We start from the raw sequence: 19046 nt of genomic DNA, 5'->3' as shown, positions 1-19046 counted from the left end.
AGTTCATTCGTCTAATTCGTTGCAATTTGAATTATCGTGTTTGTTTATAATTAAACAAACGGAATAGTCCTTGCTACTTCGAATTTTCACACCCTCTTGTACTTTTGAGGGTTAGTTTAGCTATATTAATTTCCCTTTTTAAAAGCAATTATAGGGCTGTTTTGGGGCAGGCCTCGTAATTTTGAGCCGCGGTCAGATAACGAGGATGACATCTGAACACCACCCCTCCAAACTTCCACACCACACCTTTGGGAGGACATTTAGTCTCGATGGATTTAATTTGCACTAGATCCACTTATACGACAGTTCTTTGGTGGAATCGGGTCTCGTACCTAGAATCTTCCGGTCCCGGAGTTGGAACCTTATCACCTGCCACAGCGGCCTACAAAAAAGGTCTACATAAACATTACACAAATATTACACTTTTCAAACAAAGAGGGGAAAGTGAGCGATAAAATTGGCGGGAATGTGTCTGTCACAGAGGAGTACCTTAAAATACTGAGAAAACCATTGGAAGTGGTCCTTCCGGAATTTTCTCTTACATCTGTAATAAATGATGTATGCCCCCTTCCCTGCATAAAATTGTGGATTTTGGGTAAGGCCAAGAATGCACTGCAAAGCTTTGGTGAAGGATAAGAACGAAATATAGATCTTTGGCGTGTATCTAGCAATTTATTGAATCTACAGTGCGATATTGTCAGACGATATTTGGGTTCAAACCCTGTTATTGTCAAGGTCAATCGTCTGTAAGGCCCGCAGAGTAAAATGTTCTAATAATAGCAGTGAAAAATGCATGTGACTGGTGCTTATAAAATGTTGCAGGTCGAGAAGACTTCTTAAAAACAGACTTTTATTTCTTGAGACAAACAAACATTTAATACATTATAAAATATCACACCGACACAGACTACGAACACAAGTGAAAAAAGAAAATCTGAATCTACGTCTAAGTATGCGCGCACGAGTGCTTCCGCTCTTACATAGAGTGAAAAAACATTTGCATAAAACCGTCAAATCTTCTTGCATAAATAATTGTAAGCATCATTTCACTTCATGTGATAAATCGTTGCGAACGGGGTTCGAATCATTAACAGTTTGTGTACACGCATTCGGATGGAAAGAAAAACCCAATATGAAACGAGCATCCTATTTTTGCTAATAGATATGTTTGCTGAAATTAAAAGTTGCCACAGAATTTGTCGCCACATTGTCACATACCGAATTTTACTGATTTAAGTCATTGCGCTTTCTGATTTATTGCATTTAAATGCATGCGAAACTACTAACTCACAGATGGTCGATGCTTTGATAAATTTGAGTCAAGATTCTATATGAAGCTATATTTTAGACGCTAAACCTGTGTATCAATTTTGTCAAATTTCGTCTTTGCCCTCAATAAGCAACTCACTTGCGATTGAGTTCACTTCTATTGTCCTCAAACTACTTGATAGTTAGATTTCCTCTGTTTGAATTTCATTCAAAACTTTACAAATTTATAGATGTGTTATTGTGTGTAGATCCCAATGTTCGTCTATCTAGCCCAAAGTGTTATGAGTTTTAATGCGTTTTTCGAACTGAAAGAGGTCTGAAATGTGGGGAATTTGTTCAAATCTAAAATTTAGATTTTGATCACTATATATTAATATCTTAATTACATTATATACAATTACTATATTGCCGCATTGAAAAGAGACAGTTGACTCTCCATGGCCGAATGGTCATAACACTGATCTCATAATCAAGAGATCGTAAGTTCGTATCCTGCTAGAGACAATGCGATTCGCAGTTTATGTAAATATTTAAATCCTTGATTTTATGTTTTCCTTTATTTCATCTTCTAGAAGATTCTGGACATTTCTTTAGTTTACCAGATAAGTGTTCTGGACTTTTCTTACTGTCTCCAGAAAAGTATTCTGGAACTTTCCCTGCTAGTATAAAAACAGAAGATTTGTCAGTCACTGTGTTCTCAGTTCAGAGTTGAGTTAATAAATTGGTTTAGCTCTACTTCTTGTGTATGTGTCATTGCGTTCCACACTAAAGTATCTACGTGACAATATGTCTATACTTTGTGCATGAGAAAGTAATATCGGTGATAAAAGTTTCGCAGCTGCATAGTATTGATGGAATAGATTATTTCATTCTTATTTCATGTTCTTCCTTCAAATATTGAATATTAATTGCTGAAAAGTGAAGTAATTACAATATTGTGCAATATAATTTATTTAACTTTCATATAGTATGAGTATGGAACTTTGTAGAATATGTAGCGGATTGAATTGAGCGAGGATAGAACCTGGGACCTTGTGGTTCGCATCCCAGTAACATGACCACAATACAAAAGCAAATGCCCGGGTAGCGTAGCTGTAAACTGGCTTATAAACTATTCACCACAGACTTTCCCTCCATAACTGGCTTATAAACTATTCACCACAAATATAATAAATATTCTTTTTTCAGTAGCCTCTTAAGTAGTTCCACATGCATGAAAATATATATGTGGTGTACGGAGCGTCATCCTGACAACGCTCGCGTCATCACTCAACAGCCAATAAGAAGATATCTGATTCCCGCCATTAAAACTGTATTCAGTACTGTACTAGCGTTCATCGACGTAAAGCGGCCCAGCCGTTCGTCCAGTTCATTAAATGCGTTTATGTTAAATGAGTGTGTGATTCTTGTAATAGGAGCCATCTCTAAGCATTCATCTCAAGCGGACTTTTCCCTATGGCTCGTGAGAGATATTTGAATTTATATATAATCCGGTTAGCAGTGGCCTGTTTTTCGAACCACAGTTAACATGTTTCTACATATATACACGAAGCATTTCAAATTTTAAATAACTAATATTGTATTTGCAACATTCGCAGACGTTTATTCCTGACTATGAAAACAATTTCAACTTCCGACCGAAATGTACAATCTCAAACAAATTTTCTTTTCTTATTTATAATGTTTTCCATTTTTTTTCTTTTTAAATTCTCAAAGAATGTCAAAACTATTTCATAGACAGCTCTTATAAACAGTTTTTGATTGGGTACGTTATTTTTTTTTTCACTTGTCCCGCTTGAATTGCTTATCGTGGTGTACAGGTACCAATCACAAGCTGACTACACCGACTTGCTGGAAGGCACATGGAAAAACCTGAATCACCGGACCTTCGCAACAGCAACACTTCTCTTCTTCTTGAGTACAGCCGACCACCCGCCACCACTGGCCGTAGCAGTATTGACAGGATTTGTTGTGGCCGACTGCCATCTTTAGCATTGTCCATCCTTGCACTGACCGATTTGTCAAACTGAAATTCCCTTCGAGGTAATTGACCACTTTGTGGCCAATTACTGTCCTTCTTCCTTATCTTCCAATAAAACAATGAGAAGGCCATCACTAAGAGAAAAATCTCCGTGAAATTCAAAATATCTCTTCAAATTCCCGTTACACAACAACAGAAAACTAAATACTTTCAACTCTAAAACAGTTGATGTCAAAAATTGTCAGTTTTTTACCATGTCCTTCAGAGTTTTAAGATTACCTGGTACCATCAGTACCGTACCTAAGTCATTATTTATAATTTTCAGATTTTTTTCTTAACTCCGAGATTTCAATGCATTCCTTTAAATAGTGGTGAACAGTACCGATTCCTCCACAAATGCATTTATTTTCCTGCATTCTTCCAAATCTTTGGAAATATGCAGGAAATCTCCCAAGTCCTGATATAATTCGAATTATCTGTGGATGGTAATATCTTCTTATTTTTATTTCTGGATTAGGAATAAAATCGAAAGTTGTTCTTCCGTTTTTGGACCTATAACCTCTGTCAAACCACTGTAGCTTTATTTCTTCTCTTAATTCCCATTTTAAGACACCATTTGATTTGGGGACAACCATATCAACACCCTCTTTCTGTGCCGAAAACTTTGTATATTAATCCGCCTTTTCCTTATCATATATCCCAATATGGGTCTTAACACAATTCAACTCTATACACTTGTTAGTTTTTACATTTTTTAACTTTTCTTTTATCGCCCATATTTCTTTATTACAATTGTGAGATGATTGTATGGTTTGTAAGACTGACAGAGAATCTGAAAAAATTGAACACTTCTGACCGTCCTCCACCCTTTCACAATATTTAATGGTCAGTTCAATATTAAAGCTTGCATTTCTGCCTGGAAACTTGTGGCATGGTTCGATAATTCACAAGACTTTTATCGATCTCTTTCTCATAGTAGTATACTACTATTGCAGCTCCTACTTTATTTTCATCTTTTGAACCATCTGTAAAAATTTCTAATCCATCCATATCTGGGATTTTTATTTGAAAACCATGAATAAAACATTCTGCAGGGTATTTCCTTATTACAATAGGGAGATGATTGTATGGTTTGTAGGACTAGCAGAGAATCTGAAAAAAATTGAGATCGCAATAGCGACACTGTAGGGAATTGTGGTTGTGTCCTAAGGGACATCACCGGCCACAGTATAATCCTTCCCTAAAGAAGTACATTCCGTCATCGATGGTAGAAGCCAGAACCACACCTTTTCGTGTACCCACAGGGTGGCGAGAACCAACCACCATGACGTGACGTGCCCCCCGAGGGATGTGTACAGGTACTAAGCATAAATTTTTATAAACTTAAACTTCAGGACTTTGATATATTCTAGACAAAAACAAAACGTTAAAGACGGGAATGTAAAAGCGAGGAACTATAGTTTGGCATCAAAAATCTTCTATGGTGATTTCAATCTAAGAAAACTTTCCAATAAAATCATGCATTACAAAAATTTTATTTTTTACAAACTGCAGTAAAATAACACAAAATCAAAATGGAATCAAATAATTTAGACATCGAGTGGAAAGTAATCAACATTTCCTCTATCCATGCTTTTCCTTTCATTTTACGATTTAAGCCTGTATTCTTCGTGAGTGGAAGAATGCGGCATAAGTATCTTTGCTGTCCCTTTCCATTGTGAGAAAATCCAAGAATTTGGTCTGCAAAAAGCGGATATTGTTGTCAGAGCATAACCATTTCAAGACATCAACTCTCTTAAGAATATCCATGATCATATTGCTTGCATCTTCCCCACATCGTTCTCGTGTTTCATCGGCTATACAGGGTAATGAGTACGCTACTGACCTAAAAATTGGAAGAAAAAAATGGCATACAGTTAATAAAATTTCGCCGGTTTCATAAAAATATCGTAATTATCCCATTTTCTTGCCTTCTTGTATATGTAATATAGAAAACATAAGAATCATCAAGAAATTCGGACTCGAAATTTTGACGAATCTACACTTTTCAGACCACTCTGAGTTCGAAAAATGCATTTTTGGAAACTGTCCGTCTGTCTGTAACAAAGATAACTGATAAACGCTTTGAACTAGATGGTTGAAATTTGATATACAGGCTTTGTATCAAATTTGCAGATTTCTGCAAATTTCGATTAAAATATGTTCAGAGGAAGTCTGATTTGGCATCTACAGTATTGACATCTGTCAAATTTTGAGCCAAATACACCAACGTGTTGACCATTTGCTGGTATATACTTTCAGAAACATTTGAACGCCGTAACTTAAAAACGCAATAAGTGAAGCATATGAATTTGGCATGGCATTTTGTGACTACAAGTATATAGTTTTGAGTCGAAGTTTTGTTTAAATTGGTAGGAGAACACACGTTTAAAACAAAATTGAATTTTTGGATACTATTAACCACATGCAAGCGAGATGAATCACCCAATCACTCGCCAGAATGACATTATGCATTCAATAAAAATACTAAACTCATGTTAAAGATTAATATTTTATTGTAAGCCAATGTCACGCAAGTCATACTCTGGGATGACATTTTTAACCCCTTACCTGCCGAGGATAACTTTCGAAATTCGGTCCCCAGTGCCACGTATATATACGTATATATAGTTAATTGCGATACGTATATATACGCCAGGGGCAGTTAACACATTGACTTAGCGAGACGTATACATACGCCCTCGGCAGGCAAGGGGTTAATAGAGAATATGCAAGAATATTGGGGGGGGGCACTCCTGCTGGTTTAGTTTCTTTATGGCTAGTTCCTAAATAGTTTCTATGAATGAGAGATCATGTTGATTGGTTGGAATACTACCAGTAGTAAATTGCGAATATTGAAATTGTATGGTGAAACTAGATGGTGTTGTCACCCCTGAAATTCCTTCGTATACTTTTTAATGAAGGCGAAATCCATCGCCGCAAAGATGATCAAATCGTACGCGTCACATTTCACAGATTTATTTATTTATTTATTCAAAGATAATCGTTCTTATTATCAGCACGGAGGAAAAAAAACCTGCCGGAATGATCCCTCCAAAATTTTCTTGCATACTCTCTAATAAATTTATCATGCCAGAGAAGGTCTTACATGCCACTGGCGTACAGTAGTTACGAAATATTAACTTTTTTTTATGCGTTAAGCCTTTTTACTGAATCTATCGTGTCATCCTTGGCGAGTTATTTGCGAATTAATTCCCTGGCATGCCTTAATACCATTCAAAAATCGTATTTGAGTTTTAGATACGTTTTTCTTAACCGATTGAAACAAAAATTGGACACAAAACTCACTTACAATGATAAAATCCCATATAAATTTTAATATATGTAAGTCATCGCGTTTTTGAATTATCGCATTTACATGTTTCTGAAAGTTTAGACCGACAGACAGACAATCATTTGTCTAAATTGCCTGAGAATTAGTCAAGTGTCAAAACTAAAATTTTTGCACCGAATCTTATATATCTAATTCTCATTGTTTTGTAATTATTGTGTTAACTTATATTTAAACAATCGGGTAAACGAACTTCCTCCAAACAGATACAGTGGTGGCCAAAAGTGTGGACATTTTTTTAAAGTTTCATGTTTTTCAACTTTGCGTGCTTGTAGAATATATTAGTTTTCACTTAAATACAAATTTTTATATATGAAATTGAAGGTAATTTAATGTAGAATTTAATAACAAAAACAGTATTACAATATTTGTATTAAAAAAAAGTTACGCTAATTTTAGTAAGATCTATCTTAGATTTGCATTTTTTTTAAAGTGATACTTACACAATCAATACTTAGTAGGATAACCCTTATTTTTTAAGACAGCTTCACAGCGTCTTTTCATCGAGTGAACGAGTGTTTGGAGTTCATCTTTCGTAATCACATGATGCCAAGAATCAATTATACATTCAATAAGTTGTCTTTTATTGGATGGACGTTTTTTTCGTACAAGAGTTTTCAAACGTCGCCACAAATTTTCAACTGGATTGAGATCAGGTCTGTTCCCTGGCCATGGTAATACATCTATGCCTTTATTTTGAAATCACGCTTTGCATACTTTTGCTGTGTGGCATGGAGCTGAATCCTGCTGAAAAATAAATGGTGCTTTGTTGGGGAAGAAATCCCTGATTGAAGTATCAATTTTGGTTCCAGGACAGTTTCGATGTATTTTTTAGCATTCAGGATGCCATCAATCACTTGAATTCGGCCCACACCATCTGCAGACATACATGCCCAAATCATGGCATTTGTTGTTGTTTTTATAGTTGCTTCAATGCAATCAGGATGAAGCGCTTCGCCTACTCTACGTCTCACGTATTTTCTACCATCACTACCAAAGAGCGATATTTTAGTCTCATCGCTCCAGATTACTTGCTTCCATTGATTTTCTGACCATTTAATGTGTTCTTTTGCCCACTTAACTCGTTTTTCGCGTTGCTTTTGATTTAAATATGGTTTTTTCCTTGGGATTCTAGCTTGTAGTCCAAATCCTGATAACCTTCTTCTTATTGTTCTTGAACTTTCTGCAATATCCGCTGCATTCCTTTCACATCTAATGGCATCTGATGAAATTTTTCTATCTTGAAGGCATAGCCGTTTAATTTTTCTATCGGCAGTAGCACGTGCATTTTTTTCGGCCTGATTTGGCCTTATTTTCCACTGATTTCGTTTTTTCATAACGTAAACAGAACTTTCGTACACCAGAATAAGTCACTGAGCCACCAACTTGTCTTGCAATTTCAGCATAAGAGAGGTCATTTTCTCTCAATATGACAATTCGGCTTCTTTTTGTAGATGTCCAAACAGTTCTTCTTGTTGGTGATATTGTTTAAAATTAGTTTAATTAAAAAAAAGACTTAAAATATCCAAAAACAGCAATACTCTATTTAATTGTACTAGTATGCATCATTCCGCAAAATATTTCCACAACAATAACTCTTTTACCATCCAAATAACCTAAACTATAGTTACAGATATTTGATGAGTCCCCAGAACAGTGTTTGGGACTGGCTAGTACGCTTTTATTACAAAACACGTCATAATTCAAAACCATTTGTGTTTGTTTCTTCTACTAAAATGAGCGTAACATTTTTTGTAATACAGATATTGTAATACTGTTTTTGTTATTAAATTTTAAATTAAATTACCTTCAATTTGATATATAAATGCTTGTATTTAAGTGAAAATTAATATATTCTACAAGCACGCAAAGTTGAAAAACATGAAACTTTCAAAAAATGTCCACACTTTTGGCCACCACTGTATATTCAAACAGTCGGGTAAACGAACTTCCTCCAAACAGATTTTGATAGAAATCTGCAAATTTAGTGTAAAGACCGTGTATCAAATTTCACTCATCTAGCTTAAAGCGGTTTTGAGTTATCTTTGTCTCAAACAGACAGACGGACATTTTCCAAAAATGAGTTTTCCGAACTCAGGGAGGTTTAAAACGTAAAGTTTCGTGAAAATCTCGAGTTCGAAATTTTTCGACGATTACTAGACTTCCTTTATGCTACATATACAAGAAAAAAAATTATGCATTTTGGAGATTTTACAGAGCGAATAAAACCAAAATTTAAACAAGATCACGTACTAAATTTTATTGCTCTAAGTCACTGCGTTCTTCTACGTTACCGTGATTACATGTTGAAAAATGTACTAACCGACAGATAATCAGCACTTCGATGGATTTGATTCAAAATGTGTTAAGGATACATACTTTAGATTCTAAAACTGCGTACAATATCCAAGTTCTGTTACTGTGGCATCAATACAGTTTCCTTGAGTTATAATAAATAATTTATTTTTATTAAAATCCAAAAATTTAAAACTTTTAATGATTTTAAGATAAAAATAGTTTTTTGAAGTATTTTTATAGTTAAAATTATATTTATAATTATTTTAATTTTTAAAAATTAAATAATGGTTAAAATTAAAGAACAATATACATGAACATAATTATTTTTCTTTTAAAAAATAAGTTATAACATATATGTATTAAGGAAAAAAAAATACATTTATTGTTTCCATATAAAAATGAGTATCGTATTAATTGAAACCATATTTAAATTGTAAATTTAATTTAATTGTGAATATTTAAAAATTCGCATTCAAATTTATAATTATTTTTCTTACAAAAATTAAATTGTAATCCAAGAATTAGGAGAATAGATATTCATTTTTGCATTAAAAAAATATATATACTAATTAAAACTGTTTGTAAATTGTTAAATTAATTTGAAATGAGTAGGAAAAATAAAATAAAAATAAAAAAGCAATAAATGTTAAACCAGAATCGAACCCGAGGCTAATGAATGCTACACAATCGTCTTAACTACTATACTATTCGCATCTCGGCAACGGCGACACATTATTAGGCTTGTAGATGGTCAAAAAGAAATGGTTTTCGACATTTTAATTATTTTTTAAATAAAAATTAAAGTCTATTTCATTGCTTTACTTTATTATTAAACAAAGAAAAAAATCACGTAACCTTTTTTTTTTGAAAAAAAAAAAATTCCTTTAAATACTATCAATTTTATTTCTGTATAATTTTTATCTAAAAAATTTTTGATTGTAATTTTAGGAAAAATAATATAAAATATTGTAACTATAAATAATAATATATTGTAAGTTTTTAAATAGGATAAATCCTGTTTATGTACATGTCTTTCGAAACGATTATGGGAATATCAAATCCCTTCTTATTGTGTATATTTCTGTTAGTATAGAACTAAAAACAAAAGCTAAAGTTTGCACTTATAAAAAAAATAATATTGACAAATCAAATCTAACAATGACAGAGCAACTTTATCCAATACTTACGCGCAACGCTTTTCCTTTTCGATTTCCGTAGGAGATTTCTTTATCAAGTGATCGAACGATTGCATGTAATTTTCATATTCGCGACTACCCTCACGTTGACATCCAACGTTGGTCTGTCCATCATTTAGCACGTCTTTAAAGCAAGACATTCCGGACAAATAATCTGTTTGAAAATGAGAAAAAAAAATCAGTTAAAGGTATTTACTGCATTATAAGGTATTTAACGCAAGATTTGAATTAAATAAAAAAAAAGTTATTTTCTTTAAATTGTTATATTTTTATTGAATCGTAAAGTACATATAATAGGTTTATGTATGGAATAACACATAGGATAAATGGCTTTCCCGGTTTTGCTGCACATGCGCACTTTTTGTCGAAATTTTCCATATCCATTCTGTATAAACGTGGCTGCATTTCGTTGACGCAGTGTTAAATTTCCTCCTTCAATGCACTCTAGCTTGTGGGCTTGTTGGCATAGACATTTGACTTCAAATAACGCCATAAAAAGAAATCCAATGGTGTTAAATAGCATGATCTAGGGGGCCAATTCTCACATTTTTGAACTGTAGCCTCCAGACTTTCATTATTGTTAAATACTGTTCAACAATGAAAACATGTAGTTCTGCCGGGTAACGCTCCATTTTTATTAACACTAAACTGTCAGCCATTAAATAGTTTTTTAATAGTATTGTCAACACTTTATTGCACGAATGGTGGGGAATTCAAATCTTGCGTTAATTTTGGAACATCCGTGATAAGAATAAAGAAGTATTTATCTTCTAAAAGAAAAAAAAAGGAAATAGTTTTCTATAAAATGTTTATTTAATAATCTTATTTCACCATTCTAAATTTTTTATATTAGCTTCATGCTAAAGAGTAACACTTGATTCAGGCGGACCAGAAAATTTTTATCCTTGGTCAGATGAAGAGAATAGTATCGTTACTGACTTTCCCTTTTATTCTCTTCCACATTACTCAAACGGGGGAGTTTCCATTTTGTAATATCAGATCATACTTTCAAATCTAAGAAAATAATTATTGAAAAATTTTAAATATGTTGACTATGCCTTAATTTCCAATGATTTCATTAAAAATGTTAAAGTTTATGATTCCATTCAATTGTTAAACTTAATAATTCCATCAGAAATTTTGAAAGAAATGTACGAAAACTCTCTGTTAAATTTAAATGCACACTATTTCTACCATCTGATAATTAAAATGTATGAATAATAAATTTATGAATGTAAATAAATGTACGAATTGTAAATTTATGAATGTAAAAAAATGTACGAATGGTAAATTTATAAATGTAAAAAAAAATGTACGAATGGTAAATTTATAAATTTAAAAAAATGTACGAATGGTAAATTTATGAATGTAAAAAAAATGTACGAATGGTAAATTTATGAATGTAAAAAAAATGTATGAATGATAAATTTACCTTGACGTAGTTTAGTGCCTGGAGTGCAAATTTCCGAAACAATATGTCCTGCATTGAGCACAACGTGCATGACATCAGCTGTGTGGTTGCTTATCACAGATAATCCATAAATGTTTTTTCTACTGCACTGATCTATAATGCACCAAATGACTTTACTGGCATCTCTGAAAGTGGAAAAAATTATTAGTGAAATGTTGGTTCAAAATAATTAAAATTTAATTAAAATGGAAATATATTTACAACTAGCCGCCTTTGGCGACCAGCCGGTTCGCCAATCTTAATGTTCGTTTAAATTTTAATAATTAAATATTTTATGCAATTCCTACTTTAATAGCTTTTTCATCAAAATATTTTAAAACTTCAAATTTTGATATATAATTCACTCATAATATTATAAACGCCTTCAGTCATAACGTAATATGTATCTCTCTAATTTTCTGTTAGTTGCCGTAGAATTTATACTTCAAATTAAAGTGGAAAGGATTAATCTGCAATTAATATAATAATATTTTTTACTGAAACAAAGTATTTTTTTGGAATATGATTACTGAAAACAGTCACTGTTTAAACTTTATGGGAACTAAAGAATATCTTTCCTAATTTATGTAATATTTCAAGAATTTGTCAACAAAATATTCTCAGATTCATCATGACCAGAACGATTAATTAACAATGTTTAATTTTAAATGCATCAAACACTAAGGAAATAAAATGAATCGTTTAAAATAATCGGTTGAAAACAGGTTAAAAAAACTACTTAAAAAACGACGTACTTAAAACTATAAGCGTATACAAAAAATATATAATTAACATAAATACAATTTAATTACAAAAACATGCAACTAACCTAAAAATAATTTAAATCATCCGTTGATAATGGTTGTCATGTCAACAATCAGAACACATTGCGCATTCGTGAATTTTCAACGCCAGTTACGAACGCAAATGCGTGAGTTTTTCTACGCCAGTTGAGGTAACGCTATGCAGATTAGACATTTTTAATTTCCTTTATTCTGTTTTATTTTAATTCAAAAGTACTTAAGAATGAATCCGAAAGATCGATTCATTAACAATGTTTAATTTTACATGCATCAAACATTAAGAAAATAAATAGAATCGTTTCAAATAATCAGCCGAAAAATCTTAAGCCTAGCCTCATGACTGTTGGGAAAAAAAACTGGGAAAAAACCGCCAAATGAGTTAGTTGGAAACTAACTCATTTGGCGGTGGGGAAAATGAAAAGATCTTTTTGGCGGGAAAGTTAGTTTTTAATTAATAATTAAAATTCTAATTAAAAATTCAAAAAAAAGGACTATCCTATCTTTTAAGTTAGATCAAACTGCACACGGTGTGCAAATTTGATTAAAATCGGTTAAGTAGTTTAGGAGTCCATCGCGGACAAACAACGTGACACGTAATTTATATATATTAAGATGAAATATTTGTAAACTTGACACTGCAGTTTAAAAACATAAATAGATTACTAAAAATTTCTAACACATCAGAATGATTTACTGTCTTTATACAAAAGATAATCTGGAAGCTATGTTTTTAGGAGATATATTGTATTAGATTTATTTTATTTAAATTATTACATATATAAATTATTTTTCCGAAGTCATTTCTCATTAATATATTTGATAAAAATTTCTAAATTTGATTGTGTTTTGAAATTCTCAACTTAATGCTAACATTAAACCGATTGTATGTTTCACCCATTGGTGGCAACGTGATGTAATATATAAAAGTAACTTTTCTTAATTAATATAGATTTGTCTTTAGTTGAATAATCGTTCTCTCTTTTTTTTTTTTTGTATAAAATTAATTTATGAATAATTTTACGACAATAGATTTAAAGCGAAGATATCACCTCATAGTAAAATAGCAACAACACCTATACAATTATTTCGTCAGGAGCTGTCTGAAGCTTTGATTGATATTACAGTGTTGGATTTTCAGTTATCTTTCATACATTGATACATTCATCTTAAATTTAAAAAAAAATGTGATTGATAATCAGAAATATTTTGTTTTACTTCAAACCAATTATTGTTTGTAATTTAAATAATTGTTGTAAACATTAAAAAAAATCTTTTTAAAAAATTTCATTAAAAAAATTTAAAATAGCATCAAATTGTTATTTAATGCATATTGTACGATTTTATTTAAAGAAGTTCCAAAAAATGAATAAAAAGGAACAGACGATTTATTTTAATAAATCGCCTGTTTAAAGAACAACGATTAAAAACCTAATTAAAACAGAACTAGAAACAGTTACGATAGCAATTACAGTCGATTTTTTAAGAGTGTTAATAAAAATGCATTTAAATATCTGCTTTTATAAGTATTAACACAATTACAACTAAACATCTGCTTTCATCAGTATTCACACAATTGACCTAATTGACGATGGTGATAATTATAAGGCGCCATCTCTCGGCGAAAATTCAATACATGTTAGATTTTTATATTTTAATTATTAAACTATTATTTGAAGAATCCTTTTGCTGAAAGCAATAGTTTTGAACACAAAAAGTTACCAAATTCTCTAGTTTTTCAGGCGGAATTTTTCAGATTAATATAAGAATTAATGATCCAAGATAGACTAATAATAATGGCTTTCGAGATTGGAGGATAGAGAGTTGAAATCACTAAAAACTTCTTACAATCTTACTTAATTACTATTACTTACTACTTAAAAATCTGTTAAACACAAAGCCTAGTTCGCGTAAATACACCGCGGTAGAGGAAAAAGAATTCTCAATTTGGTGCGGCTTTGAAGATGGGTTCTAAAATATCCCTCATATAATTATAAAATAAAATGTTAATCAATTAACACAATTTTGAGAATTTATCCATGTAAAGGCATACACAATAGTTCACGATATAATATCGTCGTGTTTCCAAATAAACACAATTCATACTCGGTTTTGTGATAAAATATGTTTTCTTGTTTGCAAGCATCTACAGGTATAACTAATAAATCGAATGAAACCAAATTTTATGTCCGTCTGCAATGGAATGTGAAAGACATAGGGACAAACAAACACAACATTTTCTCACCGAGAAAAGTAGTTACAAAAGTCATGAAATGCAGAAATTTCGGCGTTGTAAGAGAAAAATCACTGTAATCAATAATTACAACAGAAGACAGAAAAAGGATTATTTAAAATTTCACTAGTCCAGTAATAAAAATTAAGCACAGAGAAATGAATGGCATATAATATAAAATTCATAGAAACATTTTTTATTAATCAATATTAGGGTTCCCTTTTCAATGCATTGATTTTACCTTGGTGTAGCTAACACACAGATAATAGTTAGAAAAGTCGCTCCACCATCATTTAAAAAAAGTGAATTCACTCGATTCATATGCTTTAGCCTCTCATGCGTAAATAGTCTCCAAACGGATATCGAAATTAGAAGTATCTCGGATCTTGGTTCCCAATAGAAATATCGCCAAAATTCTTGTATATTCTTAAAACTTCATTTCGGCTTCCAAAATTGTCAAAATCGTCGCCAAATGTATCGCCAAGGTCGGTCAATGGTTGCCGTGACAGCCATTAACATATTTTCAAAGCTCTTAACTTTTCTATGATGTTAGACTGCTCAGGAAAGCAGTGCTACATATTCATAGCAATATTTTCTTTATATATTCTTCTGTACATTAGTTTTAATTACAGATATCTAAAAACGAAAATCATTTTAGGGCGATCAGCTATTTGTAGTGATCGGATTTTTTAACGATGAAGGCTAGAGTATCATGGACTACAAATTCATCATTTTCACAAACTTTTAACTAGTATTGTTTCACGTTAAAAATATACTTTTGTAATCGAATTTTTATTGATTATCCGTTATGTTAATTTTGAACATCCTTACACTTGTGCGATTTAGATGAAAATTCACTATTTTAATATTTTTGAAATTTAATAATAACTAATTGATTAATTTAATTAAATTTTGATTTTATACAATTGATGCTATTAAGCACTAAATCAGAAAAAGAAAACATATTTCTAGATTTTCAAGAATGTTTATAACAAATTATAAATTAAAAGACTGAGGTGTAAGAGAAAAAAAATAATAAAAAAAAAACTTTTTAATATACTAATAAATATACGATTTAAAAAATTTTTAATGATACATATTGTTACGAATCTGTATTGCTGCTTCCCAGCATAGTTAGTTCCACCATCGGAAAGAATGTTTTACAGTCATCGGTATTGTACAGAATCCGGTGTCGCGTCGGAGAGTCCCGGAGTTTGGCGACCATTTGGCGACTTGGGGCCAAATTTGGCACCAAAATAGATTATACACGAAACATCGAGAATTTTCCCGATCCGTCCAGTAGGAACGGAGATACACCTCGAACGTTCCTGATTGGTTGAGAGGCTTCTAAGCCCCGCCTCCTGGGACCTATAAAAGGAGGAGGCCGCAGCTGCTGGAGAGAGTAGTCGTAATCGACAATAAAGAACTGGCCTCCCAGAGATAAACGGAGCAGCGACGGAGTGAAGCTAGTGCTGAACTAAGCTGTGCGCTACTGTCTGTCTGTCTTGTTATATGCTGTTGTTGCTGCACGTCTCGGCTGAAGATGACTTTGTGCTGTCCTGTGTGTCTTCGTGTAAATAAACGTCGTTGTTTTATTTTCTACTGCCGCCTAGTGATTGAGTGTTCTTCACACCATATAACCCCCACTATCCAAAACGAACCCCGGAAATTTCGTAACAATATATTACACTAATTACACTTACGGGCAATATGTGTTCAGTTCCAATTCAGTTGTTGGCATAAAGGCGACCTTAGCTAAATTAGAATTTAATTCCTTATCTGCGCATACGTCAGTATCACCGCACGCTTTTGTCAGTTCCGGCTTAAAAAGGCGACATAGAGAACCTATAAATTAAAATGCAAAATAAGATCACAAAAAAAAAAGATTTTTCAGGGTCATATTCGTTTTTATTCTAAAATTATAAAAACAGATTTTTAACTTTTTAGAGAATAACTCTATTTTTTACTAGTTTTTTTTTTTTTTTTTTTTTTTTTTTCATTTTACAGTTTCCCATTTACCACTAGGGGTGGCAAGAAATTCATAGGTGCACGTGAAAAAATAGTCCACTGTAACTCGTGGCGAGTTACAGATTTATGAATTAATTTTCCATTAAATAATTAATTTTAAGACTGTGCTTCTGTAAACTGTGTTCCAGTAAACAATCTCAATCGAAGGGTCGCAAACACCATTTTAATATCATGTTATAAATGTCTGATGACGTGTGTTGCACGTCGTTGGCGATTGTGTGAAAAAAGCATTTCAACGTTCTTAGCACGTATTTCCACCGCAAATGATTGAATATCATTTTTAAAACCTCAACTATTAAAAAGAATATTCCTTTAATTAATGATTTTTAACATGTTAAATACTAATTATAAAATAAGTCAATGTTAAATTTTTTTTTCAAAATAAATTAATGAGTTAAAACAGAATAAAACATAGTTTTGAACGTATAGAATAAACGAACTGAATAAAATGCAGTTTGAACGAATAAAATAGATGAACAGAATGAAACTAACGTTTGAACAGAATAAAAATTATTGCATGCATTTTAATGCGACATTATTTAGGAAGAATCTACTTTGATGAAAATATTTCAAGTAATTATAAAAATATAATATGCTTTGAATTTTAAATCGTAATTTTTTATATTAGTTTTCGTTTTACAGGGATTATAATTAGCACAACAATATTAAAACTTCCGTTATTTGAAAAAAAATTCCGTTAATTTTGCTTAATGTGTTGACTGCCAAACTCGAGATATCACGAGATTATATTTTTTTAAAACGGTATTAAACTAAAAGAATACGTGAAATAATAAATTTAAAAAGTGTTCGAAATAATATATATATATATATATATATATATAATAGAAAAAGCAAATTCTTTACCTTCAATTAAAAAGAAGATGACAATTACCGAACTCCACAGACGAGTCATTTTTATCAAATACTACTTCCTTCACAATTTACTCTGTGAAGGAAAATAATATTTTAAAAATTCCCCATGTCTTTCATAAATCGAAAATATTTGACGGAAATTGCCTAATGGAAATGTAAAAGGAACTTTTCAGTGTTTGAGAGATAGTTAATCATGCTATAGATCCGGAATCAAAAGGATATCCTTAGCGGGAATGGAAATACTGATCATTTCGATGCATTTTCAGTGAAAAAATATAATGGCAGATTAGAATAACAGATTTTTCACTGGCAGTTATTTATTTAATTGTCATTTAATCAATAAGATGCTTGCCCTAACAATCATTTTGGATAACACTTTTGAATGCTAGATGGGTTGAAATATTTAAAACAGCTATTTGAAATTTCATTAATATGTATCTATTTTGAAAAGGGATGGGACATCTCCATATTTATAAATTTTACAGGAGGAGCAAAATATAGTTTTTCCCATAATAGTTCTAAAAGATTTAAATCTGTAATTTCATATCATTTAAAAGAGTTATCTGTAATGTAAGAACTCCAAATAAATTTTCAGGCCGCGGTGGCCTGGTGGTAAGGTCTCGGCTTCGGAACCGAAGGGTTTCAGGTTCGAAACCCTATTCCACCGAAGAACCGTTGTGTAATGCGGTCTGTTGCACGTTAAATCCGTCCTGATCAAACGTCCTCCCGCTGGTGTGGAGAGGGGGGGTGCCAACTCAGGTGTCGTCCTCGTCATCTGACCGCGGTTCAAAATGACGAGGTCCGTCCCCAAATAGCCCAAGTGTTGCTTCAAACGGGACGTTAATATAACTAAATCAAACCAACATAAATTTTCATAAACCAACAGGGTGATAGTGAAAAACGTTGTCCATACATAGAGATGGCCTGTTTACAAGAGTATGTGAAGAACTAACTCAATTTAAATTGTATGTATTTTTTTATGAAATGCATGATAAGAGCAAAATATCTCTACAAAATCTTGATTTGTTTAGATAAAATAAAAAGTGAGAGAAAGTTACAACTGTGTAGACGCTCCATTTGTTGTAGTTATGGGTTACTTATTTATTATTTCGATGAACAAATCTTTGTAATTGATTAATAAGTACTGGAAAACTTCCAGATGTCCTGAATTACTCATATATTATTTCTATTATGGATTATTCAATTATTTCGATGTAAAAGTCTTTGGAACTGATTAATATGTGCGGGAACACTTCCTGATGTTTTGTGTTATTTATTATTTCGATTATGGATAACTCAATTATAAATGAGTAATCTATGAGTCATAGATTACTCATTTATAATTGATTAGTATGTATTGAGAAACTTCCTGATACTCTATATTTTCTTAAGTTTTTCTTGGAAAACTCAAATTAATGATTTTGGAATCAAAATAAAGATCTACAGTAAAAAGAAATACGTATATTTCTCGCATACGTGAGTCTACTGGAAGGTTAAAATCCACTCCTTTCTATAAACTCTAAGAAA

The 19046-nt window shown here is 31.9% G+C and overlaps 1 protein-coding gene across 1 annotated transcript; it reads right to left on the bottom strand.

Annotated features, from left to right (window-relative positions):
* Positions 1–4766: 4766 nt before the first annotated feature.
* LOC129984655 (uncharacterized) lies at positions 4767–17646 on the bottom strand. The gene is made up of 5 exons (XM_056094575.1): positions 17511–17646; positions 16322–16463; positions 11568–11731; positions 10127–10289; positions 4767–5135 (listed from the first exon to the last, which is right to left on the bottom strand). Exons 1-5 carry the CDS (start codon positions 17557–17559, stop codon positions 4904–4906), a joined length of 750 nt encoding a protein of 249 aa, XP_055950550.1. The 5' UTR covers positions 17560–17646; the 3' UTR covers positions 4767–4903.
* Between the last annotated feature and the right edge of the window lie 1400 nt (positions 17647–19046).

The sequence above is a fragment of the Argiope bruennichi genome, chromosome 9, assembly GCF_947563725.1.
Source record: "Argiope bruennichi chromosome 9, qqArgBrue1.1, whole genome shotgun sequence".
NCBI lineage: Eukaryota > Metazoa > Arthropoda > Arachnida > Araneae > Araneidae > Argiope > Argiope bruennichi.
Note: the sequence above shows the minus strand (reverse complement) of the source record. Positions and strands in the feature narration are given on the sequence as shown.